This window comes from Pseudochaenichthys georgianus, chromosome 23, assembly GCF_902827115.2.
Source record: "Pseudochaenichthys georgianus chromosome 23, fPseGeo1.2, whole genome shotgun sequence".
Lineage (NCBI taxonomy): Eukaryota > Metazoa > Chordata > Actinopteri > Perciformes > Channichthyidae > Pseudochaenichthys > Pseudochaenichthys georgianus.
Genome location: NC_047525.1, coordinates 16,823,806 through 16,848,878, shown reverse-complemented (window position 1 = coordinate 16,848,878; position 25,073 = coordinate 16,823,806). Strand labels below are relative to the sequence as shown.

Below are 25,073 nucleotides of genomic sequence, written 5' to 3'. Positions count from 1 at the left end.
AATACAACACTATTGAAACACACAATATAAAGCGGGATATTATTTACATTAATAATGGGATATTATTTACATTAATAATGTGAGGTAATGGTTTTTGGAGCCAAGGCAGAACGTATAAAAGTGAGCGCTGAGCTTCAGTCTGCAATGTTCAAAACAACAGATAAAGCCAGAAATCTAGGTGTAGTCATGGACTCTGACCTGAGTTTCAACAGTCACATTAAAACAGTTACTAAATCAGCCTACTATCACCTAAAGAATATATCTAGGATTAAAAGACTAATGTCACAGCAGGATTTGGAAAAAGTTGTCCATGCTTTTACCTTCAGTAGACTGGACTACTTTAATGGTGTCTTTACAGGTCTCACTAAAAAATCTATTAGGAAGCTGCAGCTGATTCAAAACGCTGCTGCTTGAGTCCTCACTAACACTAAGAAAGTGGATCACATCACTCCTGTTCTGAACTCTTTACACTGGCTTCCTGTGTGTGACAGAATATATTTCAAAAATACTGCTGCTGGTTTATAAATCACTGAATGGTTTAGGCCCAAAATACATTTCTGACCTCCTGCTAAATTATGAACCATCCAGATCTCTCAGGTCTTCAGGGACTGGTCAGCTTTCTGTCCCCAGAGTCAGGACTAAACATGGAGAAGCAGCGTTCAGTTATTATGCTCCAAATATCTGGAACAAACCCCCAGAAACCTGCAGGTCAGCTGCAACTCTTACTACTTTTAAATCCAGGCTGAAGACTTATCTTTTTGCCGCTGCTTTTAATTGAAACTGAGCGGTTGCGTTTCGTTTTTGGTTAATGAACATTTGGGGATTGTAACCCCAGGGAATCAGTGTCTGGGGACTCTGTCCTGGCTGGTTTTATCTGTGTATGCTGCTCGGGACGTATGTGCCATACAAGCGTACACAGCTCATGTTCGGAGAAACCTTAAAGAAAGGCTTCAGTAAAATGGAACTTCTGTGTGAACTATTCATATCTTAAACTGCACTGTAACTTTTTATTCATGTACTTTTTATTCATGTATTTTTTTTTGGAATTAAATAAAATATAAATTTCAAATGTAAATGTGTGTCCAGCTATCGTAAGAGAAGCTATGGAGCAGCGAGTTTTCTAGTAGTAGACACTGTGATCTGTACATTGTAATGCACAAAACTGTTGAAATTGCACTTATTTTTCTTCAGAAATGTCAGGTTGTTCCTAATGTTTTGTAGATAGTTCATTAAACGTGAACATTTTCAGAATGTACCTTGTTTGCGCTAAAACAAAGGTAGTTATCATAGGTCATTATGCTATGATTTTACTGATACATACGGCCCATTTGTGATCGAATTTGGCTGTGGCCCCTGAACTAAAATGCGTGTGACCCTCCTGAGCGCCTAACCACGGCCGGTCCGGTCCAGACTCCAGTCCGTCCTGATCCACTCCTTCTTCCCCGGCGTCCCCTCTCTGGATGCCGAGCTGTGATTGGACGCTGGAAGCTTGTCAGGAAGAAAGAGCTGCTGTGTTGAGGCCGAAAACTCAGACACACAAGCAGAACCTGGGTGATACCGGACTTACCCCCGTGGAAGGGATATATCTCTGCTCCACCGGACAGTAGGAAGTGGTTTTAACTGACCGGCGGAGCTCCGACCGAGTCCCCGGGCTTCAGCTACGGAGGCCGCCGCGGGTCCGCTGCTCCCCGCCGCCTGTGTGTCGCTGCCTGCTGCTCACAGTCACCCAGACCCTGGTAATGATATTGAAAGGAGACACAACAGACACCACAAAACCTGTGTGAGATTTGAGTGTGAGGAAGGCGAAGGGCTCAGCTGTTGCTGCTGGTAGCCATGGCTAACAGCTGAGGCTGCTGCCCGGTAAACATCCCGCTACAGACCCAACTACAAGAACAACTTAGCGGCGGAACATTGTCTTATTTTGCGCAAGAACTGTCACCTGCACTCTCGTTTTGAAGAAGCGATGTATTCCTGGGGATTTATTTGATTAAGGACATCTAAAAGTATCTGCATCAGGTGAGTGGATTCCGCAGTTGTTCTGACCTTACCTCACTACCAGCTTCATTCTAGCTGCGATATTTTTCCACGACTTGTGTGTCACTTGTGATCATAACCTTAAAAAAATTCTTGTGATGAAATGTCCATTAAGGCCTCTATGTATATGTATAGTCCATGTTTTGTTCATACAGCCAGCCACGTAGCTGATTTAGGATCTGTACCATGCAAAACCTGCAGAAAACTGCTCCTTTTTTATTACACTAAATACAGGAGGGGGTAGGATTAGCAGCACCTTGCTTCAGTCAGCCTTCCTCTTCCATATGTCTCATACTCTTTGGGAAATCTGGAAGTAAAGGGAAACATTGTTGTGTTTTATAAGTATGCTAATTTGTGCCTCTTTCCAGTCCTTGTGCTTTCTGTTCGGGTGCATCAGCAGACATTGGTCACAGTGGAGAGTGGAACAGCAACAGTTGCACAGAGACACAGTGTAAAAGCAGAGAGAAGAGATGGTAGCCTAATGCAAACCCTGCTGAGCTTTGTGGACTTAACACATTTCTCATTTACTTTTCCACTACTCACTTCAAAACAAGTGGTTGAAAAGAAAGGACCAGAGTACTTTATTTATCCTGGGGTGGGTGTAGTTGTGTGCCAGTTGCTCCATTTCAGATGGAAAATAATCTACAATTAAAAGATCAAATACAAAATATGTTAACAAACATAAGAAGTTAAAGTCCATAAGAAACAAAACGATTCCCTTTAAAATAATATTAATTAATATAGGATACTTATGTTTATAACATAAGGAGTTAGAGTACAAATGTGCACATTGTAAAACAATATGTAAGATGTGTATTTAAATATATACATTAGTGTTTCCGTTTAATAATATATTAATGAAGAATTGCACAAAGTGTTTAAAATGGTTTTGGTGATATGTAATATAACGTAGTGTCAAAATGTATCCAGTTCTTATTCACCTATGAAGGAAATACAAATGTTTACTACATTAAAGTTATCTTTTTAGGACATTGAAAAAAAAGTTGTTCTTTTAACCAAATAAATTACAATTTTTTTTGCTGGATTCAATTTACATTTCTACAGATTTGTATTGTTGTTCTATTTAATTGACAATTTCGCTTTTTTATCGTTCTCCAATAAAAGCCTTCAGCTACAAAAGTACTAAGACTTGTTTTCAGTTTGGTTGGCATAGCATTTTTCATAGAGTCCAATGAGTTTCAACACTCTATTAAACACAGTGAGGACCATTTTTTTTCAAACCATACATTTGAGACTTATGGTTTTCACTGGGCAATGATTGGGTTCAACCAAGTTACAATGGCTGCGTACAACTGATGTTCCTGACTGAGGAAGAAAGTTAGTCCAGCATTCATCAGGGCAGCATCTCATGATGATTTCAGTAGTGATCATTTATCAATCAAGCCTTTCGCCTCTAGATGTCATAATAATGACATCGACTAACTGCAAGGCCCCAGAGCTACAACTGATTGCCATTATTGGTGATATTTTGTCAATTAACTGATTGATCATTTGGTCTAAAATGTCTGAAAATACAATCACAATTTTCAAGAGTAAGGCTGTGTCTGGAGATTTAATTGTCTGACATTTAAAAATCCCAAAATATGCAGTCCATATAAAACTGACCAGATGGGACCAGTAAATGTTTTTGCTTGAAAAATACTGTACTTTTTAAATGTAATTTTCCTAACTTGGTAATCATCATCACTTGTTGGAGCGCTAGCCAATAGAAGCTTGAGTGTTACACAGTGATGTCACTATGTTATGGAAGTAAACAAAGCAGTCCAATTGAGAAAATGGAAGAGAAACTGCTCTGGTGTGAATTTGGGGATTTTTAGCCTTTGCAGACCATTGACATGCACTAAAACCTATATAACACTACAGGAAAGGGAGAACCCAAAAAGCCTAATAGGGCCTGTTATAATTGTTTTAAATATATTTTATTCCTTATGGTCACCTTTTATAGTAAGCAACCCAGAGAATTAAGCAATACGATATACAGTATAGACACCATAAGTCAATAACCTTAAGACATTCAGAGACGGTGGGTATCTCCATCCGTCCTGTTCATAGTGTATCATGTATCATGTCTGTTTGTCTTCATTAATGAGTGTGGATGCCGACTCTCCGGGGATTGTATGGTGGAACAGCAAACAAGCCTGTTCTGTCCACTGCTTCATTGATTTCCCCATTCCGGCCCGGCGGCATTAAACAGCCACATTTCAGGTGATGCACTCATCACGATGTAATCACTGGAGATGTTCGGCAAGTTAATGCCCCTCCGCTGGAGATGAGCTCAGACTCCGAAACTACTACCATACGAGTAGTGAAGTTGAATGAACATTTGAGAGAGTGTAGGCACTGTTGAGCTATTCATACTTTTTCTCCATTTGAGATATTCTTAGAAGGTCTGGCTATTTGCGATATTATCTCCAGCATAATTACATCTGTATTTAACAACATTATCTAAAATATATTTATTTTGCTATGATTTTCATTGGATTGTGATTGGCCCACAGCCTCTCACCAGCATACTACTGTATCTGCTGATTTATAGCGAAGCAACATTTAGTCTAGGTGTGTTTGTATGATGTTGTAGAGAGTGGATGTTAGGCAGGAGGAAGTCAGTTACTGTGACGATTGTTGTGCGTTGTTTCCCAGATGTAGCGAGGCGGTGGGGTGACTGTTCACTGCCCTGAAGAGATTCTGCTGAAATAACCTCTGACATTCACTCTCTCCATCCTCAGTGGGCGGTCATGTGGGAGTAATTCAGTGGCTGGTTACATGGCATAGATTTAGATTTAAGAGCAATTTCTTTCCTGAGCCTTTGCAGTGTACTGTGTAGGCCAGCTGTCACTACCCACTGTTGCTGAAAAAGTACAGTATCTTCTCGAAATGTGACAAATACATGAATGAGACATTCTGAAAAGTGACAAAATGTAACATCAGCCTTAAAAAGAAACCAAACTTAACCCTTTATTATCGCTTGTGTTTTTTTTCTTCAAATGGGGCATTGTTCCCTCACTCGTACTTATTTACATATTGTTAAATCATTTCCTTCAAACTGCTGCATTTATTTGATCCGTAGGGGATAAATAGGTGTCTAGCAATCACAGGATCATTGGTTCGATCCCCAGTCCCTGAAGCTGACATGTCCAAGTGTCCTTGGGCAAGATACTTAACCCCAAATTGCCAGTCCTTTTTATATTGTAAGGAAGTTTAACAGGTCATAATTCCCTCCCAGCAGGTTGACTGAGTAGTAATCATAATCAAAATGGTGGCTCAGACACTGTGGCAAGCTCTGCACTCAATGTGCGGTCCCTTTTAGAAAAGCGACTTAAGACCCACTTATTAAAATTGGCCTGGTCTACTCTGGACTCATGCTGTTGAGTGTTTTTTAATTTAGTGTGGTGTTTTAGTGTCTGTTATTGGTTAGTTTCAGTTTTTACGGTTGTCATTTCTTCATTTTATTTGCGCAAAGCATTTTGTGTGTAGTTGTTCCTCTGATCTTGACAAACAAACCCCTTAAACTGAGCCATATCCCCTCTGGTGGAGGTAACAATGTAATGTGTACGTCACTCTTTAAAGGCATATCTTGCATTAGCATTCAGGATTAGCATTGGTTATGAATCTTCCATTATACATGTAATGCAAACATGCTGCCAAACCTTCACAAAGCATTATGTACATTGCTAATGTGAAAATCACATTTGAGTAAAATACTCTTTTTAAGATAAATGTGTCCTTCAAGATGATCAAAAAAATGGAAACCGGAGGATTTGAATAAAATTAACATTAAATCTTACACATAGTGAAATGTAGAATCTTAATTTAACCAATCCTAGTATTGCTAGTTCCAGCTTGAATGCACTCTTTTCTATAGACTTGGCAAACTGAAAAATATTTCCTCTTGATCGTAATACATGCATATGTAACCGGTTACGCTCTCACGGGTGACAGACTACAGGATGAAGCGTTAGAATTAATAATTGGATTTTTTCACATCAATTTCATGTGGCACTCTAAGATATACAGACTATTTAATTATATCTTAGACCAACATAAAATCCAGGAAACATGACCACTTTCTGAAGGTTCATTATCTCCTAGGCTGCTTCTCAGGTCGACTATTTTCATTTCCTCGCTCCTCGCTCCTCGGTCTCACCGGAAGTTGATTTGCCTGCGCCATCTTGAGTACCGTCCCATGGCTCTTATTTCTGCCGGAGGATCGAGGAGTGAGGAGCGATCATGGAGGAGCGATAACCGAGGAACCACCAGACCATCCTCCGATGAAATCCTCAGATACTCACCCCGCCCCCTTACTGTGTATCGCTCACTGATTGGACGAGGCAGTGCATGCACTGATCTGATGCTTCTTGACATGAGAGCAATACCCCAGCGGAGTGAAGAAAATACATGAACCTCACGGGATGGGAATTGTATTCCTATTGTGCACTCTAATCAATATTAATCAAACTATTGTTCGTTTAAATACATTTTAAGAATGGCGTTTATGTTTTTTGAGAATGACTTCTTATTTTATTTCATGTATTTGGATCTACAACAGATGATACTAATGTTTATGTCAGTAAATGTGCACTAACAGAGGCGGGGGTGTTGTGGAAATAACGGGTACAGAGCTGGCTGCTGCCAGACGAACAGCTGTGCAGCGTCATCACAAACGGACGTCGCTTCACGTGACGCTCCGGAGGAAAGGACGTCCCATTGCTCTTAAAACTCATTTCCCTGCTTCTCGTGGTTTCCTTGCGTCCCTCCATGCTTCCCTGGTGGGAGGGACTAAACGCAGGGAAACGACGCAAGTGAGGGAAGCAAGGATTTCATTTAATCTACCTGAGAAGCAGCCGTATACTCTCACACCGTATCTCACAACACTTGGATTCTGCTACTCTCTGCAATGAGTGCTGGAACATTGTAATTTTTATTTTCTTCTCCAAAACAAATTGTTCCCGATAGCTTCAGAGTACTAATGCAGAGATTAGCTTGAAGTCTGCCACTGAAATTTCCCTAAACCTTAATATTTCTTCATCAAAACCGTTGATTTATTCAGTAAACAAAGAATAATGCAGCAGCTCACTGACTCATTATAGATGTAATTTGTTATTCATTATTTCCCATTGATTACATTTGATTCATTCTTAATGTCTAAACATTTCATTCTCAGTGTCCCGTGTGCTGCGTTTTAATTTCTCTGTGTGCTGCATCTAGTTCAACATACAATGATTAACAATGACAAGGACAAATACAGCATCCACATATGTTACCCTAGGTCAGTGACCACCAACTGGCGGCCCACGGGCCACATCCAGCCCGCCAAACATTCTCATCCGGCCCGCACGACGGGGGTGACTGTGGCGTTGGCGGAATGGTTACTGCGTTCGCCCCCCACCCATTTCTTTGATTACAACGTCTCGTGAGTAAGGTGCAGTACCGGAGTCCAACAGAGAGGCAGCAGCTGCGGGACAGTAGACTGCGTACTGCGAAACCTTCCCTCCCCTGAAGAAGAAGTGATCCTTCGTTGTGAAGAGTCTGGTTAATGCGCTCTGCACCACAGCAGTAGCCCCGCTGCGACAGAGTCCAACAGAGAGGCTGGAGCTGCGGGACAGTAGCCTAGAAGCAGGGTTGGGTTGTAACGGAATACATAATGGCGTTACGTAATCAGAATACAAAAATCAAGTAGGTTAACTGTATTCAGCTGGCGTTACATTTGAAAAACGAGTAATCTGATTTCAGTTACTTTCGTAAACCTGAAGTGAATACATTTTGGAATACTTATTGGAGGAAAAGTTTCCTCACAAAATGTAATATTCATTACCGGCAGAACTATGTGCACACTGCACAGCGCTGCAGCATGTCTGTGAGCGAGAGAGAGATGCAGCGTGTCTGTGAGGCCCCGCCCCCGCACGCAGATGAGAGAGAGAGATCTCTTTTTAAAATATATTGAAAGTTAGAAACGGAGATGGTTGGATAAAATTTGCAAGATAACGTTTATGTAGCATTTCTTTATTGTCGAAATGATGACATTTCATAATGGGATGAAATCAAAGTGAATGGCCTGCTGCTGCTGAATGCATGGGGCAAGTGACTGGACAAAGTTTTAAAATTACATCGTTTCAGATAATAAATAATAATGATAATTCATTCTATTTAGCGGCGCCTTTCAAAGCACCCAAGGACACCTTACAATTCATAACATATTCCAAGGAAAGGTTTTAAGACAGTACAAAGAATGCAGTCCGGGTGATGTTTTTTATGTGGGGTGCAGATGAAAGAGCTGTCCAGAATGACACCAAGATGTCGTGTTTGAGTTCTTGATAAGCCATTAAAACAGTAAAAGAAGTGTCTCCTGTTCACCAAAACATACCCATCTGTTATGGAAAAAGAAAGTATTCCAAAAGTAATCTGAATACTATTTATAAAATTCTGGGCTATAAAAAAATCGCTGGCCCGCGATAGTGTCTATTGGTTACATTTCGGCCCTTGGACAAATGTAGGTGGTGATCCCTGCCCTAGGTGGTGGTAAAGGGGCCCTTTTGGAGCTATATTTAAGTTTGTGTGCATGTAAATGGTCTGCAAAGGATAAATCCCAAAGTTCCCTCCAGTGGAAGTTTCTTTCCCACGGCACAAAATACAAATATGAACCCCAAAATGAGCACAATATGGCCACTTTACGGGCTTTAATGGCCAGGTTGACAAATGACTGTTGAAACAGTGCTGCCTCTTGAGGGCAGTGGCTTAAACTCAGGCTGGAAAACATGAGTTGGATCTGAGATCATTTTTATTTAGGTGATTTGTCAAAAGTAAGCTGAAGTTTGGGTTGCTGATTGACTCCTATGATCTTCATAGCTGTCTATATAAGTTTGGTGATCCTTTGAACCTACCGTCAGGTCACCATGTTTATCGTGAGATGGCCAGACCATAATTCGGGAGGTATGCATGAATAAGTAAGGAGCCCCTGGAGTAGACATCTTCCTCATTGGCTTTCAACACCAGTTTGTTTTCCATTTGGATGCTCAGGTAGAAGTTTGATCCACCTCCTCGATTGTATGTTCATAATTAAACCCCCGGATAGAGATCACCAAGAGACTTTGGGTCAAACACCATGTCCTCTGTTTTTTACATTGTTTTGTGTTGTCTTGGTGTGAATGCTGAAACGTTATTTCCACTCCCAAAGGTAACCGTACATTGAATTAGAAACACCCTTAAACCCTGGTTTGAACGTTTTCCCAGCAAACAAATCATAATGACATTTACTAACATCTAAGCACACCATTTTGGTACAAACCAAACGGCCACAATGCATTTTAGTGACTTGTCTGAATGCATTACAGCGTGGAACTTTGTCAGTCATTAAAATGATGGAACCGTTGCTGCTGCCTTGGACAAAATATAAAACTGTAGACGATACAAATAGACTTTCATGAAAAACAAACTCACACACATGTATTCATTTCAAACAAACTGTACGGCTGAACAACCTGTATGTGGCTTCGCATGAATAAGATGTTACCGAAAGGGTAAATCTAGAGAAACTGCATGTTTCAAGTCTGCAGCTCTGGTAGTCTGCTGTCTGTTTCAGGATTGTTTATTTATATCCAGTATAAGAAGAAGAAAGCTTTGTATGAACAATATAAATAACAATCAATTGTTCAAACGTCCTGTCAAGCTGTGAACACCACATACATTCACCTCTGTTGTATTGGGCCGATGGCAGGAGCTAGAGATATTAAAACTAAATGCATGGCTAGGTATCATGAACAGCACCGCTGCGATAAATCTTGCAAAGCTCATGATATTCTATTTATTGTTGAGACTCTCAGATGTGATGATTCAGCGCTGGTATTTTTCATGCTGTAGTACATTATGTTGTTGGACAGTAATTGGATTGCATTATATTATACTGTCCATCCATCCATGTGCAAATAATGAACAACATGAGAAGAAGGAAATGACACCAAGAGGGTCATTATCATTAATGTTGGATTAACCGAAGGGGGGTTGAACTATTTGTTAGGATTTTTTTGCAAGCTACTTGTTCCCAATAATACATGATCTCAGTCACATTCTGTAATTATTTAGTAGAATAAAGTTATGAAACTATGTGGTACACTAACGAGAGGATGGATCAGGTTGAAGCCAATACTGAACCCTCCAAAAAAATGGTTTGTCTCTGATACTTATGCGACATGTAGGTGTCTGATTTGAACTGAGACAATAAACCTGTCATAAAGTTCACTAGTTACACAGGCTGTGTTTTTTTCTTTTGCGAGCATGTTGTTCGGAAAATAATTCGGACAACCCATTTTCAATCTCTGGACCTTTATGCTGAATCCTGTGTTGAGTGTCAGCTTTTATGGGGAAAACACTGATGACACCCTTTCTGTTTTTAGTCCAGTGCCCTACATTTCTCCCCATGGTATGCGCTTGGTGGGTTTATGAGAGAGTAGGAAAACACTTTCACATACACAAACCATGAGTCAGCGTTGATTTTATTATTGTTATTGAATGTACAACCTAGGAATACGTACTAATGCAAAGAGCATCTGTCCTACATGATATTTAATGTGTCCACAAAGCGTCATATTCTGGCAATAATATGCTGCCAATAATATGCTGCCGTTTAATCAAAAACATACCGACGACACCAACCGGAAGATTCTTGCTCTCAAACTTCATATGGATGAGCTTGTACCAAATCTGACATCCGCAGGTCAATGATGACGTTCTTTGACGGCGATAGAAGAACAACACTCACCGGCAGCAACATTTAGCTTCTGCCTGGTTGATCTGCTCAAACAAATATCCTTTTCTGTCTTTGACAAAATAGTTTCGGTCTGAAAGACATTTCCTCCATTTTCTTCAGTGACATCACGAGCTCTTTTCAAAAAACATTTTAGACATTTCCAAAGAGAAGCGCATGTGCTCTTTTGTAAACAACTTAAAGGTCCCCTATTATACTGTTTTTGTATCAATCAATGTTTATTTATAGCCCAATATCACAAATGTTACATTTGTCTCAGTGGTCTTCACAGTGTGTACAGAATATCAGTATGACAATACGACACCCTCTGTCCTTAGACCCTCACATCGTACAAGGAAAAACTTCCGAAGAAAACCCACAGTTTAAAGGGAAAAATGGGAGAAACCTCAGGGAGAGCAACAGAGGAGGGATCCCTCTCCCAGGACGGACAGACGTGCAATAGATGCCGTGTGGAAATTGAAAAGATAATACATTTGCAACATAGGTAGTCCAAATGTTTGGAAATGCATGTGTGTATAATAGGAAGATTAATCCACGAGGATATCCATCCAGGACCGATGATCCAGGACCACAGCCACAACTCAAGATCCAGGGCTCGCGATCCAGGACACAGGACCGCAGGATCATCCATGACTCCGGATCCCGGCGTATATAGACACCAAAGAGAAAGAAATTTGGGGAAGCTGGGTTAATCGGAACATGAGTACACAGGTATAGACAGAGAGAAGGAAGAAGTAAGATGTCCCCCGACAAACTAAGCCTATATCAGCAAAACTAGGGGCTGAATCTAATCAGCCCTAACTATAAGCTTTATCAAAAAGGAAGGTCTTAAGCGCACTCTTAAAAACGGATAGGGTGTCTGCCGCCCGAACACAAACTGGAAGCTGATTCCACAAATGTGGAGCTTGATAAGAAAAGGCTCTGGCTCCCATTGTACTTTTAGAGATTCTAGGAACAACCAACAACCCTGCATTCTTGGAACGCAATGCCCTAGTAGGACAGTAGGGTATAATGAGTTATTTAAGGTAAGATGGCGCCTGCTCATTAAGGGCTTTGTAGGCGAGAAGAAGAATTTTAAATTCTATCCTGTGTTCTATAGGGAGCCAGTGTAAGGCAGCCAGAGCAGGAGTAATGTGGTCCCTTTTCCTAACTCTGGTTAGTACACGAGCTGCAGCATTTTGAATCAGCTGAAGCGACTTGACTGACTTCTTGGTACTCCCTGATAATAAAGAGTTACAATAATCCAGCCTAGAAGTAACAAATGCATGGACTAGTTTCTCTGCATCGTTTTGAGGCAAGATATGCCTGATTTTTGCAATGTTACGTAGATGGAAGTAGGCGGTCCTTGAAATTGATTTTATGTGGGCGTTGAAGGATAAATCCTGATCAAATATAACACCAAGATTCCTTACAGTCTCACTGGAGGCCAAATTAATGCCATCCATAGTTGGTATATCTTTAGATAATTTGTTTCGTAGATTCTTCGGGCCAAGTACAATAACTTCAGTTTTGGTCGTGTTTAACATCAAAAAGTTTAAGGTCATCCACGTCCTTAAGGCAGTCTTGAATTTTATTTAGATGATTAATTTCATCAGGCTTGATTGATAAATATAGTTGAGTATCATCCGCATAACAATGAAAGTTTACAGAATGATTCCTTATAATATTGCCTAACGGAAGCATATATATAATGTGAACAAAATAGGTCCGAGCACTGAGCCCTGTGGCACTCCATAGCTAACTTTGGTTTGCGTGGAAGATTCATCGTTAACACGTACAAACTGAGAGCGTTCAGATAGATAGGACCTAAACCAGCCTAAAGCAGTTCCCTGTATGCCAACTAAGTGCTCTCGTCTTTGCAATAGGATATCATGGTCGATAGTATCAAATGCAGCACTGAGATCGAGCAAAACAAGAATAGAGACAAGTCCCTTGTCTGAGGCTATTAGAATGTCATTAGAATGTATAGGTCTCAGATATATGCAAAACATGTCTCTGAAGTGTTTGGCTCGAAACACCAAACAGGTCATTGCAGCATACCATAATCCCCTCTGTTTCAGCCCTGTTTCAAAAGTGCTGATTCTCTGTCTGTTACTTTAGATGAAAATAAGGAGCCCCTCCCCACGCCCCTCTGAGAGAGATTAGGTTAAAAAGAACACAAAGGTGCTCTAGGTGGAGATTCAGGTGATAAGGTGGGGGGGGGGGTGGTTACACAAGCCAACATCATAAAGTGGCCAAAATCTGATCAGGTTTTTTATATAAATGGATCAGGACAAAAAGTGAGCGAATCTTTTTTTCCTGAAACTTTCAGAGTCTCTTTACACAAAGGGGACACATGTTGATGTATAGAAGGACAGGAAAAAGTGGATTTTGCATAATAGGTGACCTTTAAAAAGAAACACTATTGCTCTCAAAAAGGTGCGATGGGGATGCTATGTGGAAAGATTAAACTATTGCATATTAAACATGTAGTGATTCTGCCTCAGGTTATTTTTTTAAATCAGAATTTTGCAAGAAGTAGGCATTCGAATAAACAATCTGCTATAAACTGTTAGAGTTGTTACTTTCCCTGTACCAACACGGCACTATGTGTCCTTTGACAACAACAAATAACTTGCAGCCTGAGTGAGGAAAATATCACCTTGAAGATTTCAGTATAGGACGTGTGCTTTGGGTCTGTCTAGCTCCCAGCTCCGAGGTACCCATGAATAATTGCTTCAGACGGGCATCGAAAGGTCTATGTCCCTATCAGCCCAACATCTGGTTATCTTGGAGTTGCTGTATGAATGTATAGTGCTGCTTTATATGAGTTGGACCTAAAATGCCAAATGTAGCCTGAAGATCGCTCAGTGATAACCAAACTATGGGCTCAGAACAGTCTCATAATACACACATGCATACAGAAGGATTCACACTTGTATTTCCGGATCCACACTTGTGTTTGTCAATGCACACACAAATGTGTTCCGTTTGTAAATAAAATACAGAAAAAAGTAACATATGTATTTTTGATCCTCACATATTAGTTTTCCGTTTAAATCCCCTGCACCTGCAAACACAAACCGCTTTCTGTGCACGGATCGCTGTGCATTCGTGAGTGGGGTTTTGAGACTCCCCTGACGCTCAGCCGATTCGTACTTGTAATTTTTTCTATCTATAGCCAATCAGATGTCTCCTCCATTCTAAGCCAATCCCATGAGCGCGCCCCCACGAGGGTAGATGTCTTGCGTTCGTGACACTTCATGCATTTTGCGCTGTCCGATCAGCTCGCTAAACAGAGGGCGGAGCTTCAGGTGATCATGCAGAGCTGCATGTCTCTGTCAGACTCAGCAGCTGATCTGATCTCTCTCTCGCGTCCGGTTATACTTCACTCGTGTTTATGTCCATATCGATCAGATCCAGCTCTCCTGATCGGCCTTTATAGAGAGCACCGATCAAACTATTAAGAGAGAATATCGGCCGATAATGACCGGCGGTCATTATCCCCCTACAACTTCATACAGACATAAATAAAGCAGCTGTATTCGCCACACAGGAAACACACATTTAAAACGGTTTTGCCTGCCGTTTCTGTGTAACAATCAATGGTTCGGAAAGTGGCGCTGTACCTTAATAATATAAAGGCTTGTATTTGCGTGCATTTCCTGTTCGGAAAGTGGCAATGTACTGAGAGTAGAGGTGTCCTGAGATTAGCGCCTGCAGGCAGGCTCCATGGAGCTGTCAGCTCCGGACTGCGCAAAATACGTACATGAAGTGCTACGTCACGAATGCAAGAAATCTACCCTCGAGTTTCAGGGTATTTTCAGGTTCAGGGGATTTAAACGGAAAACAAATATGTGAGGATCAAAAATACATATGTAAAACTTTTTTTTGTATTTGGATTTTATTTACATGCATATGAAACTGAACACATTTGTGTGTGCATTGAAAAACACAAGTGTGAATCCTTTTGCGGATCATGAAATACAAGTGTGAATCCTTCTAGGTGCATGTGTGTATTATGAGACTGTTCTGAGCCCACACCAAACTGCTTGCCACAGCTATAAGTGAGGTTTATACCTAAACTGCAGTTTAATAGGAAACATTTTCTGTAATACGGGACACTATATGCTTCTCAGCGCCAATTACATCAAAACTGTAGAGCCTTATTCGCATGGCAGTGCTCACGTCCCTCCAAACTATAACAGAATACTAATACAGCTGAGGTAACATAATGAATTGGAAGGCAACTCCCCCAGCATAATCAATATATTTGTCTTCTCTCTGTGGGGAAAGCAGCAGCCATTTAGTCTTCAGTACGCTCCGTACACCTGTCAGGATAATGTGGATTGTTTTGACCTATGGCCACTCTTGATTATCATGTCGAGAGAGATTCTCTGCTCTTTTCTTGGCTCTACAGAATAGAGGGCCACCATTCATTTGTATGCCTCTGCATTGCAAACTGGATGGTTTTAATATGCACACCCCATTGCGCGCTTTGTGTATTTATCACTGATTGAAAAATTGGCCCCTTTTATCTGGTCTACCGCCTCTTATGGTCTTCCTTAGTTAATTTAATTTGCTAGAGTGTCAGCTTGTGACCTTAATATTGAGTCACATTATAGCTGATTGTTATAGGTCACTTGATTTTGACCATATGCAACTGTGAGGTGTGGCTGAAATTAGGGCTGCTCAATTAATCGTATTTTAATCGCAAATACGATTTTGGCTTGCAACGATTATGAAAACAACATAATCGAAATAAAACGATTTTTTATTTTTTTTATTTTGTATTGGTTTTTTAGTTGAGTTATACTTAAAGTTCAGGGTAATAAACAGTTAAAAACATACTATTCACTTTTTTTCCTCCAAAAATATGATGTTTTCAAAGGTAATGGATAATCGTTTTTAAAAATTGTGATATCAATTATTGACCCAAATAATCGAGATTATGGTTTTTGCCATAATCGAGCAGCCCAAGAATATGCCCACGATCATAAAGAAACTAAAGGAGGATGCTATCGGTTTAGGCAAAATTGGTTTAAAATATCAAGAAAGTGCCCCAATTGTGAAATATGTAGTATTATACAATTCTAAAAAATAAATCACACAGTTCAGTTATAAATAGATAAGAGAGTCAATAGAATAAAAACATGAATAAAGACATTAATTCATGACATTTATATGAATATAAAATAATGGAATAATCCAATAAATGTTCAAAGCTTAGCTCATTACTCTGAGATACTAATTCATCCTGTCATTTACACTGTACTGGATTTTATAGCAGCACATTTCATTTTATACAGCCAGTATTTTATTCGAAACGTCCAAGTGTTTTTGTTCCACATTTTTCCTGATTTATTTGACAATCAAGGCAAACGGGGCCAGTTACGTGATTGGCTGTCTGCTCATTCAGATCGTAGCCGTCAAGTTTGTTTATGGACGAACTGATTGCAGAGGGGTTTACAGTGCCGAAGGCCCGAAGATCAACTTTGAATGTAAATGGTGCAAGTCCGTCGAAGGACCTCTGTTGCAGGCCTTTCACTATACTGCAAGTTATGTTGGATGTAAAAAATCTGATCAGTCATTCTAGTCAAACAACCAAGACCCTGAACAAACAATCATTGGAGACATTGGTCTCTGTTGTACACCATTGTACTTCTAGAGAAAGAACCGGAATGTCTGCTATTTGTTAGGCCAATAACAATCATCATCAGGAGGAGGAGGAGGAGGAGGAGGAGGAGGAGGAGGAGGAGGAGGAGGAGGAGGAGGAGGAGGAGGAGGAGGAGGAGGAGGAGGAGGAGGAGGAGGAGGAGGAGGAGGAGGAGGAGGAGGAGGAGGAGGAGGAGGAGGAGGAGGAGGAGGAGGAGGAGGAGGAGGAGGGCTGACAGATGGTTCATTCAAACCCTCAGGTGTTTGTCCATGGATATTATGGAGGTCACGTTGGCGGTTTGTGCAAAAGTAGGTCTGATAGAAAGAGTATGCATGCTATGATATTTAAAGATCAGCATCCAGGGACTGATTGATTTGAGGATTATGGGTAGAACGGTATTCATCTGGTATGGACATATCAGAGTTGTGTATGGAGGGACTGGCAGAGATCAGAAATGACAAAGAAGACAAAGAACAGACTTTGCCTATCACAAAAAGGCAGAACGTCGTGGTTAATATCTTTACTAAAGTACGTATAAGATTCTTGAAAATGGTTGAAAAACTGAAACTACTAATGGAAAACAAGTGGTTTGGTTTAAGATATCCACTTATATAGTGTTAGTTGGCAATTGTGGTCATGAATAACATTAATCAACTTGACTGCTGATGAGAAAAGAAGAGTGATCCCCAATGACATAGTCTAATGCTTTGTTCACGTTATACCCAAGTCCCGTCCTTGCAAAGTTATGAGTCTACCTTCATTTGACGGACTGTGAACAGTTGTCTTACATCAAGTCTTGTAAACCCCAGAATGGACATTGTATTGTTCTATATTGTTTTCGGTAAAGGGACAGAACCATAAAAGGACAAGTAAAGCAAAACCTTGACACATAAAACCAAAACTCAATGTGCAGATAAATTGATGAAAAAATAGTATTTCTTCCTGTGGTTATACTGAACATTTAGCATGCTTGGTATTTATATGTTTCCATAAAGAAAGGTAGCAGATAAAGGACTGTGGATTTTTGAAGTGTCGAAAACACTGTTTTTGATTCGTCTTGATGTTAGGTACCTTTGTCCAAATCTCTTTTTGAAGTGTTTTATGAAAAAAGAGTCTGCAGATGAAATAAAATCGCCTGTCAGAGCCAGTTATATTTCTAACCTCTGTAAATGTAGCATCTGAGCATTTCCTAGCTCCAGTGAAGCGGCTTCCTTAACACAGAGAAATCCAATCAGACTCTCTCAGCATGTTTCCCTATGGCCTTTTTCTACCAATAACCCGCTGCTCCAATAATCATCGCTCATCACTTTTAGTGTCAACACACAGCAATTTGCTATTGAGCTGTGGATATAAAATTCAATTTTATATTAACTTATTGTTTGTCCACAAGGGAAGTCTCACCATTGACATCTCTAGCAATGACAATAAATCTGAAGCCATGCTACGATTATCACATTCGTTTTAGTACTGGGCAAGATTAGAAAAAATTGGATGTCATGTGAAGCTAAATTCAGTCACAGATTGTAAATGTTTGTAACTTTAAGGAAGGATTGGGGCTTTTATATAAAGCAAGTAAAGTAAATGGTCTTTCATTCATTAAACAGTTTGTGGCATGTCTACAACACTAAGCGTACATAAGCCGATTTACTAAACAGCAACATGTAATTACATTGGGCAATAACGTCCTAAATCTAATTCAAATTGCCCATCTGGAGTTGTAATCCCACACACTACAATAATTATCTACTATCTTCTATCAGAAATAAACCAGAATTTATAGTTTTAAACTCATACCTAATACAAAAAAATGGGCCTCTCAATCTGTCAAACCTGGTAATAAGATTAGAAGCTGCCATCAGACTTAAGAGGCCTCTGGGCTGACTGACTGTGAAGACCACCCTTACCTTTTCATTTATAATATCCCCCAGGGCTGCAAAAAGTCAATCAAATCGAGTCCTTTGTCTTTTCCTAACCACTTTCCTTCAACCTCATTGAAAGATTTCATGGGGTTAGGGGAAGATGTGAAAGAGACTCATCAGGACTGAGAAAAAGTCAACTGGGTGCTAAGCGAATCCAACTGCACTTACTTTTGTTTCCGTGAAGTGCTTTGTCACTTTGAATGTTGCAGCCCACAAGTTGTCTGTGGAAGCATAGTCTCCTTCCCTTTCATAAAGGATGGTCCAGTGTTTTCCTATGCTTATAAAGATGACAAAGGAAGCATTTCATCTAATTTCCAAAAAAATAGATAATTAAATCAGCTCTTATCATTGCTTCAACTTATTTTGGAACTTACCTTAGCAAAAATGACCAAAACCAAGGTCTCAGGTATAGCAGCTTTCAGATTTGTCCTGATGTACTTAATTTTTTTTTTTTTAGCATATTGTTTATTATAACTTAGTACTTTTTTAACGCATGTAAGATATGCAACACTACGCTGTCTGTGGCTCTTTCCTGCTGTAACGCTGCAAATGTCCCCTCTGTGGGACTAATAAAGGTATTCTGATTCATGCAAGTAGTCCTACTGTACAGTTGTCACGTTGTCTGTCTTTGTGCAGCGTTTTTAAAGCTGTCCCAACTGTTGAAGCTGTGCCACATTTTTAGCAAAGACACTAATAGCTGATGACAAACGTTTCCTTCAGTCGGCTGCTGCTCCTCAGTCTGAGCTCCTTTTTGCTACATAATGCTTTTTCTCTCTCTTAATCCCTGTATGACTGGATCTACTTAGTGTACACAATGGCATGACACCTCACTTTAATATGCTAATAAATGGCTTTAGTGTAGCATTTGCAATGTAAATCACAGCATCCAGTGGAGAGCTCATATCAAACGGAGGTCAAAGGCTAAGGAGCTCTGAAATGATTCATAGTCCGGCTATCAAACCAGTGGTTGTCGTACTTGAGAGACTTGTTTAATCTTCTTTAGCCTCACTTAACCCTGTCTCACTCTGAGCTCTTCTCATTGCCCAGGCCACAATATCCCTGGAGATTCAGTAAGAGAGATTCAGGAAGAATGCTGGGAAGAGTGCTGGAAATACATTATACTGCATTCTACTTGGTGGTAATTGGCATCCTGTCTTGTGTTTATGCCACCGTCCAAAGTGTCGCACAGAGGTATTCAGTTTCATCCCTTGGCAGTCTCTGGTGAAGATTAGAAATCGACTGAGGTCAACAGGGTAATTGGACAAATGTGGTTGTAACGGAAAGAGGATTTCGACTAATATCATATAATGAGACGTCTATACTCTCTGCCCTGTATCACACTAGGATTGACACATTAGTCTAGGTCATCAAAGTCAGATTAGTATGTAACTTTTCAAGCAACGTGAATCTATTGAAAAAAAATCAAGTTTTATTTATATAGCACATTTATAAACGATTTTTGGTCGAGCCAAAGTGCTGTACATATAATAGAAATAGCCTACAGTAGACACTTTACAACAAATACAACAGCACAGATTGTTCAGAATATCAGTATGAGAAAAACGACACCCTCTATCCTTAGACCCTCACATCGTACAAGGAAACACTTCCAGAGAAAACCCCCAGTTTAAAGGGAACATGGGAGAAACCTCAGGGAGAGCAACAGAGGAGGGATCCCTCTCCCAGGACGGACAGACGTGCAATAGAAGCCGTGTGTAAATCGAAGAGATAATACATTTTACAGCATAGGTAGTCCAAATGTTAGGAAATGCATGTGTCTGTAATGAGAAGATGAATCTACGAAGATGTCAACTACAATCCCGTGGAAGCCTTCAGGGAGGCAGCAAGACGAAACAAGGGTTGAACTTCTTCGGGCTTGCGGTTGTATATGTTTCAGTGTCTAGTTTAAATTATATATGAATGGATCCACCATTTGGCGATGTCTATCCCTCATTTGTCTTGTCTAATTAGATGTACCATGTGGTTATCTAATTTCAGCCCAAACCTTTAAAGGTGCAGATCCACAATTGGTGAAGTTCATACAGAAAGAAACACAATGACCCGTGTAAACCAAAATGGAATGCTTTTATGAAGACATTGTTAGTCCCTTGCGAGTAAAATTACATTATGTTAATGAATTCCTCGCTCCAATGATGTGATACCTGCATAACTCATTTTTCAAACTAGTCCCTGGGTATTTTCATTATAAGTAGCAAACTGGTGTCAAGACATTCTTTGGAACTTGAGATAAGATACTGGTGTGTATGCCAACTACATAGCTTGGTCTGTGTTTGTACATTGTCATTATGATGCAACCCAACCAAATATGGTGCCCCAATCGTTATGTGTTCCAGACCTACCATTTCAAAATTGGTGAAATACAAACAATTAGATGGTTGAAAACACCTTTTCCGTATTCTGTAAATTGTATAATTTTCCCATTAAATACACATTATTTATTTTTTATTTGTTCCACTTCAGACCGAGAATGAATAATAGTTAATGATACAAAATAATCATAGATAAAACATTTTAAATGTGATTGTTTGCACAAGAGGTTCTGATGTATTTTCTTTTGGATACAGCGGAAGCCATGTGCTCAGCTGTAGTTCTGTCTGTACAGAATGTCAAATGAATGTTTTTTCCTTCTCTCTTCTTTCTCCAGTGCCATGAATCAGCCTGGACAACAGCTGCTCCCCACATAGAGGTCACTTCACCTCTCTTTCCATTTGCTTTGGTCCAGAGGATGCTGGGAATGTGTCGTGGGCGCAGGAAGTTCCTGGCGGCTTCTCTTGCCTTGTTCTTCATCCCAGCACTCACCTGGCTTTACCTGTCAGTCGGGAGCTTTCAAGGTAAGCACACATCTCCACGAAGAAACTCACAGTGAAGTAAGGGAAACTCTGCAGTGAGACGGTCATTATAGCAAGAAGAACCCCCGACAGGTTGAGGTGGAACCCAACGCCAAGCTGAATTATCTGTCGGCTAGCTCTCCGTGTCCGTCATTCTCTTTCCTTCTCTTGTATTTTATTCTTGTTTTTGTTCCCTTTTTCTTTTCTTTACTGTGGACACTTAAACCATCAGAAATCTATACTTTTCTTCTTTCCACAAATATATAAATTATAATGCCATCATGGTGTTTTCTGAAGAAAGAAAATAAATGTTTTTTTTTTTTTTTTTGCTGTAAAATGATTGGACTTCTTTCTGCATATTAAATTGTCGTCCACCATGACTTTATTCAATTAAAAAGAATAACACCTTGGTAAATCTCCAGAATTTAAACCAATTCCACAAAGAAAGAATAGACTATTGGAATTATAAATAAATATGTGGAATGAATTAACATCATAATTGTGTTTGCACCTTTTCACCGTGCCTGATTATCAAACAAAAGGATTTGTCCTAGAATGTCTAAAGAAACAAATTTCCTGTGGACAAAGTCACCCTTCCCTCCTTTTCATTTTCTGGAGGTGCTATATTAATGAATTACTGAGGCCTATCCAAACTTGATTACTTCCTGCAGACGATAAAGTCCAGGAGTTCTTGGAGCCATTTTAATGACTTTGACTTGCAGGATTGAAACGCTGCAGCAGTGCCATTATTAATTATGATTAAATTGACAATTTTGACTTGGGGTCACAGTCACTGGAGACTCTGAGTGTGAATAGGCTCCCATAGTACAATAGCCACCAAAGTCTGCAAAGTAATTATTCGATTTGGCAGTAAATTCCTGGCGTTGGGGAGTCACTTCTAGGAGTGTGATAAGTTGTGAAAGGCCCACGCTGCAGGGAGCGTCAGCTGGAGGTGAGCGCTGAATGTGTTGGACAGGAACAATGTGCTCTCCCTGCCTTGGACTCCCTTTGACACTTCACACTCTCCATCTCTAACCTCTTTTTCGTCGCTCTGTCTCCATTTTCTCTTTGTTTTTCTTTCTCCTCTCTGTTGTGTTTGTATGTCTGACAGAGTGAGAGAGATAGCGAGTCTCAAGGGTCCTCTGTGCTGTGTCTGAATGAGCTAATACAAAAAAGAAAACCTGCAGACAGAATAAGCTGTTATCGACACAGAAATACAACTTAAGGCTTTAAAGTATGTGGGCACTGTTGTCCACATACAGGGCCATTGTCTAAGGGCTGAGTATGACTGCTATACGTCTGTCTTTTATACATGCAGTGTTGAAATATTTACTGCGTATATTTCACGCCTGTCATTCAGAAGGCAACAATACATGCAGTTGGACCACACTGATGAAACTCTGAGCTGCTGCATTATCATCTTCACGTGAGGCTTGGCCATCTGTGTGCTTACTGTGGCACTGGGAATTGTTCGCTCCTTGTAACGTCACATGATTGGACTAAATCCAAAGTTGCAAAAAACTAGAGAACGACCCGCAAATCCATCTTCCTGGCTCTGATGAATGGAACCATTGTGTTTATCCGTAAGAAAGCTGTATACAAACTCGAGTACACACTTAATTAAATGTATTATGTCTTCACATAACTGTATTGTGTTGAAAGCAATAATAATAAGTTGAACCTAATATTTGTATTCAAACTTAATATTATTACTTTTAACTAACCTAATACAGAAACATAATACATTTAATTAAAGTCAAGGTTTCAGTGTTTTCAGTGCACACAGTAATGACCTCAAACCTCTACTCAACTATGTTTTTTAATTCAGCCTTTAGTTTAGTTTTTTTTTTCGAGCGTGTAAAACCAAAGAAAATACAAATGAAACAAAAGATGATACAGACATGATACAGTACTATACAAATGAATGCAATAACTAAACGAAATATTTAAATAATAATTGAATAATCTGTAGTATCATTGTCTGATAACAATAAACAACAAAACTTTAGCTAATTACACGTCCGAAAAGGGGTCGGAAGAAGTTTACACTTATTTAAACCGACCCCTTCTCCCTTTTTTTTTTACTTTTACTTTTTACATTACTTTTTTTTTTTTACATCTTAATATACGTTAACATACAATATAAATGAATACCTTAACCTTGAATAATTCATATAATCATTCATATAATATATACAGGCAAGTTAAGAGAATTGTCTCTATATATTTATAAATATATATATATATACACATATGTATACACAAATTCATAAACATAAATTCATGAATTGAATACAAAACAAGAACATAACAGTTATGGTTTAGCAGTTTCCTCCCTGTACCTTGTGAGAATTGTGTCTTTATACCTTTTTTTGAATAGTTTGATGTTTGGACATCCCTTTCGCTCCTCACTCAAATTGTTCCGGATCTTCACCCCACAAACAGAAACACAAAAACTTCTCTTTGTTGTGCGCACCCTAACATTAGTGAATATAAATGAACCACGTAAATAATAATTCCCTTGTCTTTCATTGAACAATATCTGAATATTCCCAGGTAATTGAACGTTTTTTGCCTTAAACATGATTTGTGCAATTTGGAATTCAACAAGATCTGACAGTTTTAATAATTTTAGCTCTAAGAATAATGGTTTTGTATGATCCCTATAGCCGACATTTTTAATAAGTCTTATTGCTTTTTTTTGTAAAATAAACAGGGATTGTGTTGTAGTTTTATTATTACTGCCCCAAACCTCTGCACAGTAACTTAAATAAGGTAACACAAATGAACAGTAAAGAATGTAGAGGGCATTTTTATCAAGAATCTGCCTTGTTTAAAATTGCAATACTTCTTGAGACTTTGGAATGAATATGTTTTATGTGTGGTTTCCAGCTCAGTTTCTCATCAATTGTGATTTCAAGGAATTTATGTTCTTTAACTCTCTCAATGAAAATCCCATCTATCTTAATGGATGCTAGTGTATTGCTATTTCCAAATATGAAATACACTAGCATCCATTAAGATAGATGGGATTTCACATGCCGACCCACATGCCAACAAAATTACTTTTCATCCTCCCCCTCGAATATCATAAATGTAAGCAATGTTGTGAAAAACAAATGTATTCAGCTGAGGGCTTAAACCGTGTCAGTTTCTCAAATGAAAAAAGCGTTATCCATGCTTTCATCTCATCATGTCTGGATTATTGTTAGGCTTGTTGAGGTTTTTTCTCTGCTGTGAGCTCCCAATCGAAATACTTGTTAACTTTAAAAAAATGGCTTCCCTTAGGGTACAATGAACAAATGCTACGACCCTGAGGATTTTAGCAATCCCCTCAAATTTTCTTTAAAACATTGCCTCTTAATGACCACTTTTGGGCAGACAGCCAAACAAGCACAAGTCCAATAACAAATATGAATTTATTTTGTATATGTTGGAAAACAAATGACACGCCAACAAAACTCATTAATGGACCGCATATTTTTGATAATGGGGTCCGGGAAATGCGGCATGTATTATAATACTTTTATTGAAATTAACCGCTTTTTCCCAAAGCCCAGTTTGCATATATTCTCTCCTTGCCATGAACCACATTGTCTGCTTATTATTTAATTACTTTGACCTTCCTGCCAAATGAATTTAAGTTCTCCTCAAGGCGTAGTGAAACTTGTGGGTTCTGCTTTCATAAATGGACAATAGTCTTCTATATTCATAAGAAAAGAGATGTGGGAGTTTGGTTTATGGAGAACATTTATTTTGGTAGCTCAGAAGTGGAAATGTATGTCCTTGTGTCCTCAGCATGACTTATATAGACGACACATCAATATCTTGAAAACAGAGACGTATTCCTCCAACAA

General features: G+C 39.5%; 1 protein-coding gene across 2 annotated transcripts in view; it reads left to right on the top strand.

Moving 5' to 3' along the window:
• The first annotated feature begins 1,470 nt into the window (after window positions 1-1,470).
• Window positions 1,471-25,073, top strand: part of large1 (LARGE xylosyl- and glucuronyltransferase 1) — an 82,946-nt gene continuing 59,343 nt past the window's right edge. For both annotated transcript variants that reach the window (XM_034075307.2, XM_034075306.2), the window contains exons 1-2: window positions 1,471-2,016; window positions 21,033-21,219. In XM_034075307.2, the coding sequence (XP_033931198.1) occupies window positions 21,114-21,219 (106 nt within the window). In that variant the 5' untranslated portion in view covers window positions 1,471-2,016; window positions 21,033-21,113. The remainder of the gene's footprint in view (window positions 2,017-21,032; window positions 21,220-25,073) is intronic.